The sequence below is a fragment of the Amia ocellicauda genome, chromosome 20, assembly GCF_036373705.1.
Source record: "Amia ocellicauda isolate fAmiCal2 chromosome 20, fAmiCal2.hap1, whole genome shotgun sequence".
In the NCBI taxonomy this organism is placed as follows: Eukaryota; Metazoa; Chordata; class Actinopteri; order Amiiformes; family Amiidae; genus Amia; species Amia ocellicauda.
In genome coordinates, this window is record NC_089869.1 from 2,698,448 (window position 1) to 2,715,591 (window position 17,144).

The following is a 17,144-nucleotide window of genomic DNA, read 5'->3' on the forward strand; positions in this document are numbered from 1 at the left end:
CTTTCCATTTGGTGGCAGTGTTTCATCAAACAAAAAAAGTAACTACAGTATTTAACATTCATTTTAGCAGAAATGGGCTCATGGGAATATGGTGCCCAAAAGTACAGCCTAACCAGTTACACTCACCTAAAGGATTATTAGGAACACCATACTAATACTGTGTTTGACCCCCTTTCACCTTCAGAACTGCCTTAATTCTACGTGGCATTGATTCAACAAGGTGCTGAAAGCATTCTTTAGAAATGTTGGCCCATATTGATAGGATAGCATCTTGCAGTTGATGGAGATTTGTGGGATGCACATCCAGGGCACGAAGCTCCCGTTCCACCACATCCCAAAGATGCTCTATTGGGTTGAGATCTGGTGACTGTGGGGGCCAGTTTAGTACAGTGAACTCATTGTCATGTTCAAGAAACCAATTTGAAATGATTCGACCTTTGTGACATGATGCATTATCCTGCTGGAAGTAGCCATCAGAGGATGGGTACATGGTGGTCATAAAGGGATGGACATGGTCAGAAACAATGCTCAGGTAGGCCGTGTCATTTAAACGATGCCCAATTGGCACTAAGGGGCCTAAAGTGTGCCAAGAAAACATCCCCCACACCATTACACCACCACCACCAGCCTGCACAGTGGTAACAAGGCATGATGGATCCATGTTCTCATTCTGTTTACGCCAAATTCTGACTCTACCATCTGAATGTCTCAACAGAAATCGAGACTCATCAGACCAGGCAACATTTTTCCAGTCTTCAACTGTCCAATTTTGGTGAGCTTGTGCAAATTGTAGCCTCTTTTTCCTATTTGTAGTGGAGATGAGTGGTACCCGGTGGGGTCTTCTGCTGTTGTAGCCCATCCGCCTCAAGGTTGTACGTGTTGTGGCTTCACAAATGCTTTGCTGCATACCTCGGTTGTAACGAGTGGTTATTTCAGTCAAAGTTGCTCTTCTATCAGCTTGAATCAGTCGGCCCATTCTCCTCTGACCTCTAGCATCAACAAGGCATTTTCGCCCACAAGACTGCCGCATACTGGATGTTTTTCCCTTTTCACACCATTCTTTGTAAACCCTAGAAATGGTTGTGCGTGAAAATCCCAGTAACTGAGCAGATTGTGAAATACTCAGACCGGCCCGTCTGGCACCAACGACCATGCCAACCTTAAAATTGCTTAAATCACCTTTCTTTCCCATTCAGACATTCAGTTTGGAGTTCAGGAGATTGTCTTGACCAGGACCACACCCCTAAATGCATTGAAGCAACTGCCATGTGATTGGTTGGTTAGATAATTGCATTAATGAGAAATTGAACATGTGTTTCTAATAATCCTTTAGGTGAGTGTAGATGGCCATAATGACAAGGCAGTAATATGTGCTGTTGTTCACAACTAAACTAATTCACATTAATTTCATCAGGAATTCTCACTTGTTATGCTAATTATTCAGCTGGTCAGTCAAGACCCATTATTAATAGAATAATTGGTTTTATAGTAACCTTATTTTAATGGCAAACAAAAATGCAAACACACAGCTTTGGCAAAGCATTATAAATTTTTCTTACAAAAGTCAACAAATCAAGTATTAAATATACAGCCCAGATGTTACACAGAAATAATGCAACTGCACACAAACACCTAGAAAAATACAATTAAGCTAGACTCAGGACCTGAGGCAGACTGTTGTGTTCATATTTACTACTACAGGTATAGAGGTACTGTAGAAAAGACAGATAATACCTGATTTTGAGCAGATTTCTTTTAATGACAAGTTTCTGTAATCATATAAAATATTTTTCTAGCACATAGCCTTCTGAAAATCATTTTTTTGTTTTTGCTTTGTAAAGTTAATATATTTATTGATAAAAGTGTGTATATTGTATTCAATTATTGTGACTGCAGAACAGCATTTTCCGAGGAGGAGGAGGAAGAAGAAGAAGGTGAAGGAGAAGAAAAAGAAGTAGCAGCATACACACATATTATATTTTATTTCTGAAATAACATGCTATATATGAATGACTTCCAGAAATATAGTGGGCACAATAGCATACCTCTGCAAAATTATGACTTACTTCTTTTGTATACAAATATCTAGAAAACATGTATTAACTCACCTCTCTCTTGCTCGTGCAAGGGTGGCAGTGATGACAGTCCATTTACAACAGTCTGGGAAATAGTGACCTCACCTTCTGAAAGAGAAACCACAGTTGATGGAAAATATTAATTCCCAGGATAACAGACAGTGGAAATACAGCACTGTGAAAAAGATAAGGTCATGTGGAATCCATGCCAGCCATTTATTTCCTGATATTCATTCATTCACAGGCTTTAGCCAACTGCATTACATAATGTGTTATCAAAACGCTATTGTGGAAAGAAAAAGGCAGTATTAATCAACCCAAAAAAATGCAAAACATAGCAAGAAAGGGTACACACTGCAAAGAATTTGACACGCCGAGGACAATAAAATCGCCCATATAACATCCAAAGACAAGGTTGAGTTTTGCAACGGTTTTGTATTACATACATATATACATTGTATACATTAATAACATTAAAGGCTGCTTTAACTATTTTCCATTTTATATTTTTGCTATTATTTGGGTTGGAAGCAGTTTGTTTTAATTAGACACCCAGATTTATCGACTGTTCTGCTCACACACCCTTTATGTGAAACATCACCCTCTAGTGTCTAAGTGGAGACCACGATCTGGAAATTGTATGTATGTATTTATGTATGTATTTATTTATATTAGATTAGATCATCTTATAATCTCCATGTATTTATATATCTGTGGCTGGGGACAGATGAGTCCTGGTTGCAGTTACTGTTGGAATATACTATAATCAGTAGACCTGAATATACAAACCTGGTGGACTGCCATATATTCTGGCATACAATGACCATCATACAGTTGCTGGGGAAGGTTTCTACAACGAAGTAATCCTAATGAAATGACAAACCCTAATTGAGTCACACTCTATAGCACAGCGATAGACAAACCTGCGTTCATAGTAATGGAGGAGCTGGGCTTGAGCACGTCAACAGTCTGATTCTCCCTGCAAGACAGAAACAAAGCAGGGCTTCAGTTTCTCAAGTAAGAGCCCTGCTGGTGGTCAGCTTTTGCAAGATAAGCTAAAGATTAACCCAGCTGAGACTGGGACCAAATCAAAACTTTGAGCTACTCGTAAATCACACATTATAAACAATATTTAATTAAAAGTAGCAGAAAGTATAAACATTTTAATTTGGTCTAGACCACACTTAGACAAGGAGTTATGATTTCCAAATCTTTAGAAGTTGTCAGTAAAATGAAATGAATGCATTTTATCAAATCACAAGGCACACCAATAATAATGCAATAATTATAATAGTTTATGGATATGTTTAAATGTTCTGCAGATAAGAAACTTGCCCATCCTTCCTATTTAAGAGATCAGTTGCAAATCAGAGCACTTTTGATATAGGACTTGTATAAAAGCCTGGATGACACTGTAGAGGTCTAACAACATGAAGTGTATTTCAACAACACAACAGTGCTTGAAATGCATTAATAACCCCCCTCTAAAATCTAATTGTGCCAATCTCTCAATCTAAGACTTTCAGTAGTTCTGGAATGGTTGTCATCTTTTGTCTTTTTTTGAAGTGCACCATATTACCACTGACTATGTTGTATGAATATGGCATTATTTTATATTTCTCTACTTGAGTGCACATTTTAAAAATAGGTCAGTTTTAATAAAGGATAGTGGTCCAGCTGAATTTTACAGTGTGCACAATAGCAGAATGGAAAGAAAGGCAACATCAATTTCAAAATCTCCAATATTTATTTGTTTTTAGGTTTCCACTGAACTTCCTCATATATTACAGAATGTTAGTTTTCTTATTATTGTTGTTCTGGTAATTGCATTACTGTTTTCATCCTCTTATTTATTTTTTCAAAACAAGTAGACTTCTGAACCACAATGGGCATACTCAGCGTTAGCTTCAAACTGTAAGCTTTGCCAGTGTCTAATTCAGATTAAATCAAAACAAGGTGCCAAATTTAAAAATCCTTGTAAAGTACATGACATTTGTGATTTCCTGTCAGGCCAATACTTTATGAAGTTGAAAAAAGTTTATGAAAATATATGAACATAAGTATGAAGATGATTTACAACTTTTTATCATCATTACATACTGAGTTTTGCCAGCAGATATCTTGACTGTTCTGACTGCAGTTGTCTGCATGAAAAAAAAAAAAACTACACAATATACCTACACAGATAAATCTGTCAGAACATTAGACTATGAATCAAAAAAGGTCTGATTTTCCTAACTTGTTTCCAGTAGCTAATTAATTCAAAATTCACTGAACATCAGTTATACCGTTATACTTTAGGCCTATACAAATCTACACCCAATTCAGTTAATGCAGTAGACATGCAATGGTAACCTTAATGGAAGTCGAAGTTTACTGGGGACAATTTTAATTTAGCCACATTAAATCAAAAGAATGTCCTCTACATAACCTAAATATAACTGCAAGACCATTCCAACCACATTTCAGTTCAGAAAGGAGAGACATCACAATAACCCACTGTATGAAATCACATAAATTACATTACATACATTTTTGTTGATTGTATTGAAATGGGGAGAGTTGCCTGTGTTAATGCAGTAATGTAATAAGATGTATTGTTTGTATCGATATGTTGTAACATGTTTAAGAATGTACTTAAAATGAGACCAGACACAGATTTGCTTAGGTTAGACACTTTTATTGGCCTTACTGTTTACATTACTTAAACAGGAGCTGTCAATGTTATACAAATAGGTGATGTCATGCAGCCCAGGATGAGTTGCATTCCTTAAGGCCTTCTGTCAAAATTAGTCAGGACCGTAAATGCAGACTTGTACAATACCATTCTTATGTCAAACTCACTTTGTGGTGCACCGCCTTTGTAACATAAGCCTTTTAATGGAGAGATCAAGCCTATAGAGAGATACACAATAAATATGTTCTGCACTAAACCAGTATTATCAGTATGCACTAGCAGGGATGTTAGACACATTTTCGAATGCTCATAAGAGAAGCTAAAGTAGGTGGCTGTGAGGGGTGTTTTTATTTTTGTTCTCTTTCATAGCACACTTAGAGACCATTACACAGCAGAAATGTATAAATGATGGGAAATTAAGCAGAAACTACATAAGCTTGCAAGGTATTCTTGAAAGTAGTCATAATAAATAAATAAAACTCAAAGCAGAAGAACATTATACCTATGGACCAAACTATATAGGCTCTCTTTTAAATCCCACAGAGACTGATTCAACCATTTAAGCACAAGTTACTACATAGTTCTGCACTTTGTGCATCAATGCTTTGCTTCACGTTTACCCTTCTCTTTTGAGTCAATTCAAAGATCATCAGAAACGGCTGACTTACACCAGGAGTGTGAGAAATTAACAAAAAACAATTGCTTGCTATCTAAACCCCACCTTGTCAGGTCCAGTGACAACCATTATTGGGTACCTTAATCCAGAAACAATACCATACCATTACAAATAAATTGTATTAATTGGTTTACCATTTCTCTCCACCTGGTGGAATCACCATCACCCCTAGCAGAACATTTTCAAATCTGATCTCCTCGTCATCTTTTCTTCCATTCATACCTCTGATCTTTCTCTTCCTCAACACACCTCTGATCTTTCTGCATTCAGTTTCCAACAGAATCTCCCTTTATTCCTTTAGGAGTTACCTTTGATTTCACCCTCTCTTACTCATAACACACCTCTTTGCTGGCATGCTCTTGTAGCAGGTGAGACCAAATAGTCAAGTACTTCACATTAACATGTAGTTGTCTCACAACATAAAGATGCAGCAACCAGGCATTGTGAGAGACCGACAGACAGATTGACTTCTGGACTTTATTTACAAGAATTGCAGTACAATTGACAATGTATGTTTTAACGTGTTTTCTTTTAAGAGCATGTGCGTCTTGTTAGTATTCTTCCCTGGACAAGGGCATCTGCTAAAAAATAATAAATAAAATAATAATAATAATTCTGGTTTAGACATTTTAATCTGCCGTTAGGGATTTTAATATTGTTTGTGTTTATTGTGTATTTTATTGCATTCTATTCTATTTTTCCACGTTTAGTGTTCTGCAGATTTACTTTGCATCTCTGTTTAGGGGAAGGGTGTTTGGCTGCACTGTTTGGTCTGGGGATTAATTGGGTTTATTTAATGCACATATTTAAGTTGCATTTCACTTTGAATCACCTTGTGACAGTTATTTCTATATTATCACTTCAGATTTCACTTCACACTCAGTTGGGCTGCTGGTCTAGCTTCAGACTGGAGTAGGGCAGCACGGTGGACTGTAGAATGCTAACTGATTGACCCTGTGATCTCCTCTTCTACTGTACCAAACAAGAGGGTGGTATAGGTGGGTGTAACCCAAAGGGGGCGCTATATTATGATTTATTTATTTGTAACATCTATAAAAGCCATACTTTTTCTAACCACCTACTCTAAGCAGCTTTAAATTAAAGATCTATTTCAAACAAGACTGGACTACGGTAACTCTCGCAGGCCATCCTGCTTCTGCCATCAGCTCTTCCTTGCTTCTCCTGCTGCAGACTCTTTATTGGCCCATCTCTAAACACCCCTGTCTGTCTGCCCTGTGCTCCCTCCTATCTCCAGTCTCCTGTCTCACTCTATAATCCTTGTCATCATCTTGTCAAATTAAAAAGTAAACAACAAAAAAATAAAAAATAAAAATAAAAAATAAAAATAAATAATTCCAGCCTTGACCATGACAAAAAAAAAGGTTACTGTTCAAACTATGTTTCTGGAGCTTTAAGATTACTTTACTGTACATGCACTTGAACACAGGAAACAACAAAATAATAATAATTTAAAAAATGTATTTCCGAAGAATGCTGTTATAGATACAGAGTTTATACATAAGCAGTCTAATTGCATTTACAAGAAGGATTTTATCTCTGTGACATCTTGTTTCGGACAGGAAACTATTCCTGCCATGTCTCTCCTGGGTTTAAATAAAGGAAAAAAATTGGCAGTGGGATGAAAAAGAAACCTGAACAGTGTACATAAGAGGGGGACCAGGAGTCTGACCACAGCTTCTCGCCGATCACATTCTCAGCGATAAAGTTACAGTGGCTGATGTTCAGCCAGACAGCAGCCTGGAGACCTGCATACACAGACTCTTACATTGGTCTATCATCTGGCACAGTCTGTTCCATTGAGGCCCATGACACCCTTCCCTAAATGGTGTGGAAAATTTGCTTTCCATTATAAATTCCTGGCACAAGCAGATTTTATGTATTTATTTTTCTGAGAGGAATGCAGATAAGTGGGTTCCTTGGCCTGCCACATCCAATTCCAGTCTCACATGCTTTGAATTTTCAAAGAAATGCTAGAATGAATACAAAGATGAAAAGATGAAGAGTGGAATACTGTTGAACAGAATTTTTGTATTGCATTCCAGAGAACCACACTTGTACTCTTAGAAAGAAAGTGTTCGACACGGTCATAAATTACAGTAAGAAACACAAGAAAGTGATTTTCTGTCAGCTTCTTATCTCCACAATAATATAGGGACATATATACATACAGACAGATTACAATTTAAAGGAAAAAACAACACAAAGTGTCTCAGAACAGCTGCCAGAACAGCTTCAATGCTCTTGGCACAGATTCTACGAGTCTCTGGAACTCTACTGGAGGGATGGAACACCATTCTTCCAAAAGATATTCCCTCATTTGGTGTTTTGATGACGGTGGTTGAGAGCGCTGTCTAACATGTCGTTCCAAAATCATTTCATTTTCGTATTCATCAAACCATTCAGTGACCCCTCATGCCTTGTGGATGGGGGCATTTTCATCCTGGAAGAGACCACTCCCATCAGTGGTCCTACTTATTTAACTAGGGGGATATAAATCCTAATGATAGTATTGTATTTAAAGATGTTACAAGCATGTCACTAGCATGTCACTCGTTATAAATACAATCAAACAAACAGTTGCATCAGCTCATTAGCACAACATCAATAAAAACACATACATGAGAAGAGGGTCAAAACCAAACTAATTAGTAGTCTAGTCAGGCACCTTGGTTAAATTAAAATGACAACTCCCATTACTAGATGGAAACATTTTCCCTGCTTCTTGTTTCACCTTATGGAAACCTACGATCAATTACTGTGATTTCATTTTATAGTCATAGACAGTCAAAGGCAGAAGCACATTGACTCAACCATCTCTTACATTATTATAACCTGAAGTAAAAATTCTGAAAAAATTAAAAATGAATAAAAAAAATATATAAAGTATAAAGTATAAAGATGAATAAAGTACTTCCCCACTTCCATGCTGTGCAAAGCATCAGAGGGAGCTTCAAGGAGGTGACCATCACTGTGTTGTGCTCATGGTGTGTGATGTTTGTACATTGCAGTGTTGAAAGTTATGTCAGTGTTTTCAGGTTATTATAATTTTTTAAAGATTTGGTATTATTTGATTTATGATGTAGCACTCATTTTCAGTAACGCTTAAAAAAAAGGCAAATGTACTACAATGTAAGTTGCCATTGCTTCATAAGTTTAACTGTTAATTGAGAAGCATCAATTCTATGTAGAAAACCTGTCTGGTAGTGTATTGCGTGGATCAAAATGTCCTGGTCTATGAAACTACATTCCATTCCTGGCCAATGATGAGTTTATGCCCAGTATTTGACTAAGTAAGCAGTTGAATGTCCCTTCTTTCCCTCTAAAGTACAAAGTTAGAAGTTGATTCATTGGTGTTATTTTTAATAATAGTCTCTTTAACAAGTTGTTAGTCATTAATGTGAAATGGAAACAAGTCCAATTTAATCTTTTAATTGCAAGACTAAATCCACATTTCCCCAGTAGGAAATGGTTACAGAACACCCACTTATTGTATACTGGAATTAAACCTCTGTTTTCTAACTCCACCCCTAATAAACTCTTAAGGATTATGATTTGGATCTTACATTTCTTTTAAGAATTCACATAGGTCCCTGTGTTTGCACAATCTGTCCGTATAAATTACTATAACCAGTCATGCAGAACACAAGACCCTACGTCATAGTACACTAAGGAGGCTGCAACAAATATGATCATTGTGTTTTAAAGCCCTAGATTAAAGGACTCTTTTGATTTTGCTGAAAAGTAATAGGGGCCACAGGGTGCTTTAGTTTTTATACCAAATGCCAGTATGTTTTTTCAAATAAGATATATTTTTTTAAGCTTATTATAGATTCAACATTTAAAAAATACATTACTTTGTGTGTAACTCGTAAAAAGCTTTACCTGCCTTATTCACAAACAGAATGTCTATGAAATTAAAATACTTCGAAAAAACATCTCTCTTAATTTTGTTTTTTAACTGTAAACATTTGCATACTGTTTGACACCTCATAAAAGAGACAAATTGAAATCTTTGTTGTCATCACGTTGCAAAACTCCTGCCTACAATCTGAGGTGCCAGAAATAGCTACCTCATGTTGGTAGTACTAAATATGCTGCATGTGTCAGGTTTCAGATAGCTGGCATACCACTGGAGCAGAATGAATACAAGGCTTAATGAGGCAGCTGGGTATTAAAGCTTACACCGTAACATTTGTTTACAGCACCTGAATATTGCATAAAGAGGCTTCTTGATGGAGTTTCAGACAACTTTTTCACATGCCAGTATGAAAAAACAGTAGGGACACCCTCAACATGTCAGAAAAACAGTGTTGTTCTCCATCTGTGCCTGACCCTTGTAAAAGTCTGTAAATGTATCTGCTGCCTAAACCAGGTTATTACTCTTCAAGTAAAAATGAAAATAATGTACTGCTATATACAACAGGAGGTGAAAGGTTCACTCGCAGCAGCCAAGATTGGGTACCTCCTTGACTGTTTCCATCAACTCCATCTACCACTTAACTACACCCCTTCACAGTCTTACATCATAGAAATGTAACTCAAGATGCAGTTATTTATTTAGCCACCACAATAAATTACATTGAAATATCTGTTTAATTTAACTTAATTGTTTCTTAACAGTTCACAGGAAACCTACTATGCCATTCACTAGTTCCTGGGATCATAAGGTCAACACAGCATAAGACACTTAACCATTACATACAATATCATGAAAAACAATAAAATATTATTACATATAAGTATGTTTGCTAATTAAATCAGCAAGCTTTACTTGACAGCTTCTGTCCTAATGAATGTGTTGAATTGAGTGAAGCCACACTGAGTTTCTTTTTTGTCTCATGAACAACACAACAATTTCCAGGATTATTTCTGACCTGTAATGTGTGTGTTGTGAGTGTGTGTGTAGTGGTGGTGGAGGGACACACCAACAATAAACATAATTATGTTTTGCAATTTCCCTATCAATACATTATTTTTAACAGCATCACCACATTTTCAAATTATACATACAATACATTGGCTTTATACATTGGTCTGCTATCTTAAATCCAGAAGTATTGAGTCCATCCTGTTAATGTTATATTTATATTAAATACAATTTCTGAACTGTGGGCCATATTTATAAAATCAGGGGAGGTGGGGGTCTTTGCTAATTAAAAATATTATAAAAATGTTGTAAATAATCCCAAATTAACAGAACAATCCTTTGCAATGCTGGGTAAAGGGTAAGGACCACAGTGTGGAGAAGAAAAGGATGGTCAAAATTAGCAAGAGGTCAGAAGCTGGTGACTAGAACAGAGGAGGCGAGGCAGTAATCAGGCATGTAAGTCACCCTTGATAAGGGTGCCTGCTAATACATAAATAAGTAAATAAACAATATTTAAAAAAAAACTGGTAAAAAAAAACTATAATGACTAATACACAGACAGTCACTAGGGAGATAACGACTTTGCAGTGATCTGGGAGAACAAAGGGGTTTATATACTGGGGCAATGAACCAGGGGAATTGGGAACAGGTGTACTGATTAATTAGTTATGGGCTTAAATTAGAGTAGAAGGCTGGTGGAAAAAATGAGCAAACTATGGAAAGGGTGACGTCTAGTGGTGAACTTGGGAAAGGGTATGGAAGAATTCCCCTCTTTACCACCCTTCCAAACCATATACGAGGATTAGTTCAATAATCAGTTTCAGTGTGTCAAAAATAATTAAATAAATACAACACATAACAATGAAGACTATCTTTATTATAGAGAATCTATGCAGAGTATATAAAAGACAACTGATGCTAAACTAATTTGTATTTTGTAGCCATGTGACTTTCTCCTTTAGCTATCAATATGCACAACCTTTTAAAGTTTTTCTGAGCTTCAAAGCGACAGCGGCACTTTTCCTTCCACAAAGAAATAGCCTAATGTGAAAGATTTACGGCCTGACTGAGCCAAGAGCTACTGAATTCCAAACTTGGAATAATACATTTGGAGCCTGTAACACATCTGCCCCTTCAGGTCACTCACTCGCTCATTGAAAAGCAAAGAAAGCCAATGGAACACTGATTGCCTTATATCCCAGAAGCAAACCAAGCAGGTAGACAAAAACAAGTATTATATCCATGTACCCAGCAAACCAGACACCGGCTTTGGAAAGAGTTCAGTCATTGATGATGAAGCCAGATTAGTCAAGCAGTCCAAAGAACAGATTATACCATAATGTGCAACAGATACACAAATACATTCATTATTAAGTAGTAGACTGAGTCAAAATGTACTGTAGACAATACGAATCTTGCCAATCTTTCATTGTGTAATTAAATTAACGTCTTTTTCCAGAGATACATACATTAATTTGATGTGCAACATATCACACTCATGTATATGCTAAAAATAAATATATATTGAATACAAATTCTTCCAAGGTAAAACAAAAGTATTTTTTGCCATTTAAGGAGCTTTGATTTCTATGAATAACTGTCATAAAGGAAAAATATTATTAACTACCTTAACTACAATATAAAAACAATATATAAGCTGCCTTCCATTCCAGTAATAGTTCCTTCCCTTGATCTCAATATCACGACACATTTGAAAGAGAAGTAATGAAGCCCCTTATATATGTGGATATTAGTGAGATTATAATTAAGTAAATGGCACAAAGTGCTATCAAAACTTATCACTAACATTCAAATTATTGAAAAGTATACATATATTATGGCTTTATGAACATATATATATATAAATAAATATTAATAAATGCAAACTAAAACTGAGCTTCTCTACACAAACTCAGAGGTGTAAATTGCAGGCAATGCCAAGATTTCAGTCATTAAGATGCTTTGAGAAACCTTCCTGATATAAAGTGAGCTGCTTAGAACAGAGTTTAAAAGGCAAAACAAAAAAATGAAACTGGTCTGACATAATAAAAAATACAAAGAGCGACTGCCACTAGAATGTTAAAAAGCTCAAAGCTGTTTTTAAACTGTCCCTTTGCAGTGCACATTGATACTTTCTCACGCCCCCAGAGAACTTGAAAACAAGGTTAAAAAGTCATACAGTCTTTCACAGCTTCAAAGTCACCAGCTAGGAAGAAGAAATGTGTCCATTCTTACCTTTTATCGACTTTGTCTGTTAAAGGAGCCATTTCTTGGCTGCCTATCTCTATTCTACTCCCTCAGCTCTCCCTTTACTTGACAGTCTTTAATTCTCACAAAGTGTACTCAGTTGCTAGCGTAGATTCCCCGTTAGAAAAAAAAGAAAGTCTTTGGAAGAGCCCTGCAGCCTCCAGCAGCTTTATATACCGAGCTCCTCCCTCTCGAGGTGCCTAAATTTGTTTTGTTATTCATACGAGTCATTCTGTCACAGGATCATTAAGACCCAGCCCCCCTTCTCTACTGACCGCTTCACATTCCACTCAATCTGATAAAAAACAGAAACAATGTTGGGAGGGGCAAACCCAATCGCTGTTTATTACCTAAAGGGGTAAACTGTTATACAAAGTCCTGACTAATGCAGGGATGGGGCTTCAGATTGAAGGGAAAAAAATGGATGGTGTGAAAAGGGGTAGACTACCCATCAGAGAGAGTTCAGATGCTTAGTTAGCTCATGCCTCATTGTTTGCATTATTGTAGCAGACGAGCAACCTCCTAACAGGGGTAGGTCTAGTTTCAATGGATGATTCCAGAGCTTGTCAGCTGATTCTGGCTGCTGACTTTTTTCAAAAGAGACTTCCCAGTGGAAACATGGAGCATAACACCAGTTTCTAGAACAGAAACAAAGATTTAAACACCTCCACAATACGCAACAAACAAAAAAGCCAGACGGCTATAATTGACACCAGATTTGAACCAGACTAGAAATGATCTGCTGGGTTAGGCTTAAAGAATAAAACATGAGTATTACATCAATTTTACTACTTAACATGTATCTATAATGTCAAAAAACTCATCTAGTTAGAATAGGCTGGTGTATTTTATGTTCTACTATGTCCCTTTTGACCTTTAAGTAGCCTTCTGCAAAACTGATTGAAGTGCACACTGCACCACACAAAAGTCTGTTGACAGTTTATGGATAACATTTTAAGGTACCTCCCATCTCTGCACTAGGAAAGCCTGTCAAGATAACTCTGTTCCCACACTGTTATGAGGCCCCTTCATGGGAACTGTGATGTTTTAATATGGACTGTAAGCTCCTCACCACAGGTTTAAGTGAAATTAAAGACAGTGCTGTCCTTCATATGTTATTCAGACAATGGAGGAATGGCATGGCCTGTTAGCTGTCATTAGTCTTCCACTCAAGCAGGGGCCCTTAAAACACAGCACAGTGCCTTGATAGACAAGGTAATTATATGTTTGCATTCTTTTGGCTCAAGTCAGAGCCACTGGAGAAATATGCTTTTGTTTGTGCTCACAAACAGACACATTCTTTACTACAGTTACATATTCTACATGCAGATTTTAAGATATTAAATAAGTAATAATACATAAACACATAATCATAAAATAATAATAATACCTGTCTTTAAAGCTACAAGTTTATTCTGTTTTTTCGTTGTAGATTTCTGAACTGTAATGAGGCCTGTTTAGCCCATTACATTATTTATATATCTTTTATATCATTGGATTGAACATTATTTGCTTATTTTTTTAATGCTTAGTTTTACAGTGATGCAGCATAATATGTATAAAAATCCCAGGATTTCTTTATTGCTCACAGCAGGCTTTATATTCAAATGTTTTTACAGGATCAAGATATCAGCATTTAAACATGTACATATATTACAGATGGAGAAATTCAATACATTAAATACTTAAAAAATGAACATGTCCACAAGTTTCCCTATTGTCTCTTTTCAAAGCATAGTCCTTCCTTACCTTATGAACTGTCATATTTGTCTTTCTCTTTCTACTAAATAAGTCCTGGGTACAATCCAACAGAATTTTCTCATGTACTTGAAAGACACACCAATGCTCACAGGCAGATCACAACCGTATATGGTAGGGATCCTTCAAGCATTACTAAATCTTTAGATTGTAGTCACGCTTTCCCAAGAAAATAAGAGGACAAAGAAAAACTATCTATGTATTCAGACATGGGCATATTATTCTGTAAACAATATGTTTTCTGTTTTGTTCAGTGACCAACTTAATTTGAAAGATAATAATACATTAATAAATAACAATTCAACAACAACAATTTGTGAGGAAAAGGTGTAGTTAATTTAAATGTATAAATAGTACTGTAAAAAAATAAGCCGTTTTAAATGTTGATACAGAAATTTTGTTGGTTTTCAAACATCAGATCATTTTGAATTGCTATAACAAAAAGGATGTTATAAGGACTGGATGAAAAAAGAAAACCCAACATGTGGCAAGTCTGGGGAATGTTTCTTGGACGTGTCAAATTCTCTTGACGGGAATGACTGAGATCATCATGCTCCAATGCCAGTGATGTGGGAAGTATTAAGCCAATGACCAATCTAACAGTCTTTTCTATGGAGATGTGTATCAACATGACAGAAATATGTCATGTGAGAGAGTGACGATAGCCTCCTCCTCAATCATGACATTTTTGTTCTGTTTTGGTATCCAGTCCTGCCAAACTGGTGACTATGATAATAAAATAAGTGCGTTTCTTAAATGACTTTAATGACAGGTGCTCCAGCATGGGGAAAACCGAATTGCATTGCCGAGAGCAATTCGGGTTCTTATTTACGAATGCCTCAGTAAAGCTCTGGGTGAGAAGGGAAAGGTAGAGTCAATATAAAGAAAAGTGAAGGATCACTTTATACATTGCATATTAGCATCCTGGCAAAACATTTTCAAGATCAAAGAAGATAAACAGTATTAAGCAGAACTTGCATTTGTATTTTTTAAACAGTTGATTTGAGTATTCATCCATAAGCCCAGTCTTTCGAATTCCATCACCACAGAGGCTCAGAATAGCCCAATTTGAACATTTTCCCAGAAAATGTAAGAATATGGTTGTGGAGCAAGTACTGCTTATAAGTGCCTTTAGCTAAAAGCAGAATGGAAAGATTATCAACTACATTTTTTCTAAATTTACATTTGATACAGTACAGCCCGGGACAGTGAAGAACAGTTCAGTTAGCACATGAATCAAATCTATGACTTCTCACCCTGCAAGTGCCCACAAGGCTGCACATTATTTTGTATTTTGTTTATTAATCAATTTATTTATTTTTATTTTCATATATATTTATTAATATCTCTATTTTTTAATAAAACATGAATTCCAATTAAATCGGCAACACTGAGTTAATTTAATTTGTCCTGTAACAAACTTAAAGCAGAGACAAGAACCTTGAAAGCCTCGTGAGCTATCAACTATGCCACTCTGACTGCAGGCAGAATGATAAATGGCCCAGGGTGCCAATGGTGCACATAGTCTCTGTAAGCTAGAAGTTTACACGCAGCATGGGACAAAGCTCTATGACTGTCATCTGTAACTTTTTCCCAGACTGAAGATCATTCCTTGGGCACTAATCACAGGAAGAACCAACAGCTGAGCAGCCCAAAATGCATCTCTCGGCGGCAGACTCTACTCACTCACTTCAGCCACCTGACACCCTGGCTTGTTAATACAGTGCATAAAGAGTAAATATAGAGCCCACAAGGAGGAGGGCACTCTCACTGTGGTGACAGTGGCACATGAGTAAAGGTCACAAAAGGCTGTGTAACGCTTCCGTTTTAAAGCTTCTGGAGAAGAAAGCTTGTAAACTTGTAACCCAACTTTTCTTTTCTTTTTTCTCACATGGCATTCGAAACCTGTCCAGAGATGGCATTAAGAAATGACCTCTCAGAGATGCAGAACATCATAATCTATCCACTGCGTTTTATGTTATAAACATTTTTTTCAACTGGGCAATACAGTGAGAAGGAAATCCATTCTTCTTGTGGTGAGGAGGACTGTCTTTCTAAGTTTAGCTGTTTGAGTTACACAATTTATTGTTTGTTTCATATGAAATCACAATACAGCATTTGTTTTCCAAAATATACATGGTTAAAGTTTTGTGGAAACATGGAAAACCCTTTCAAAATAGTACAACAACCTTCATTTAAATGTATCTTAATTTAAAAAATAAAACTTTTGATATACATTTTATATCCACTAAGTGGCATGCAGCAGTACAAAAAAGAGAACATTCAAATCACAGAAAAGTAATAATTCCAATGTTCAGCATTCTAACATCTGAACATTTATACAACATAAAATAAAACATACTGTTGTATTCACACAGGATAAATGTAAGTAATACAGTTTGAAAACCTTCCAACAGAATTCCAATAGAAAGTAACCCTAGAGAGAGAAAAAAGATAAATATATAACATATTACATAAAAAGCAAAAAGCTAACAAAAAAGCTTTAGGCGTATGAACTCATGACATGCCAATTATCTCTTGACTCTGTGGAATACATAATAAACTAGGAGATGACTCTTACCTCAATTCAGTTGCAGTCTGTGTGAGAGTTTATCAGCTACCAAATGTTACGCTTGAAAGAGAGGCTCCGTAACAATTGTGTCACCAACATAACTAACTCTCACACACAATCCTGACAACCATGTGAATAAATCAGCCCGAAGTTGTCCCTGTCTCACCAACAGACAGAGAAAACAGAAGCCCTTCCTCTCACCGGGTACATTCCTTAAAAATATATAATTACACACTTGTCCTCAACCAAAT

The 17,144-nt window shown here is 36.3% G+C and overlaps 1 protein-coding gene across 38 annotated transcripts in view; it reads right to left on the minus strand.

Moving 5' to 3' along the window:
- LOC136715658 (sorbin and SH3 domain-containing protein 1) overlaps nt 1-17,144 on the minus strand; it is a 165,474-nt gene that overhangs the window by 65,085 nt on the left and 83,245 nt on the right. For 31 of the 38 annotated variants that reach the window (XM_066692968.1, XM_066692994.1, XM_066692988.1 and 28 more), the window contains exon 4: nt 2,109-2,183. In XM_066692968.1, the coding sequence (XP_066549065.1) occupies nt 2,109-2,183 (75 nt within the window). Of the gene's footprint in view, nt 1-2,108; nt 2,184-2,998; nt 3,055-12,551; nt 12,714-16,902; nt 17,126-17,144 lie in introns of those variants that run through there. The other 7 variants (XM_066692984.1, XM_066692983.1, XM_066692978.1 and 4 more) reach the window with 5 other exon arrangements.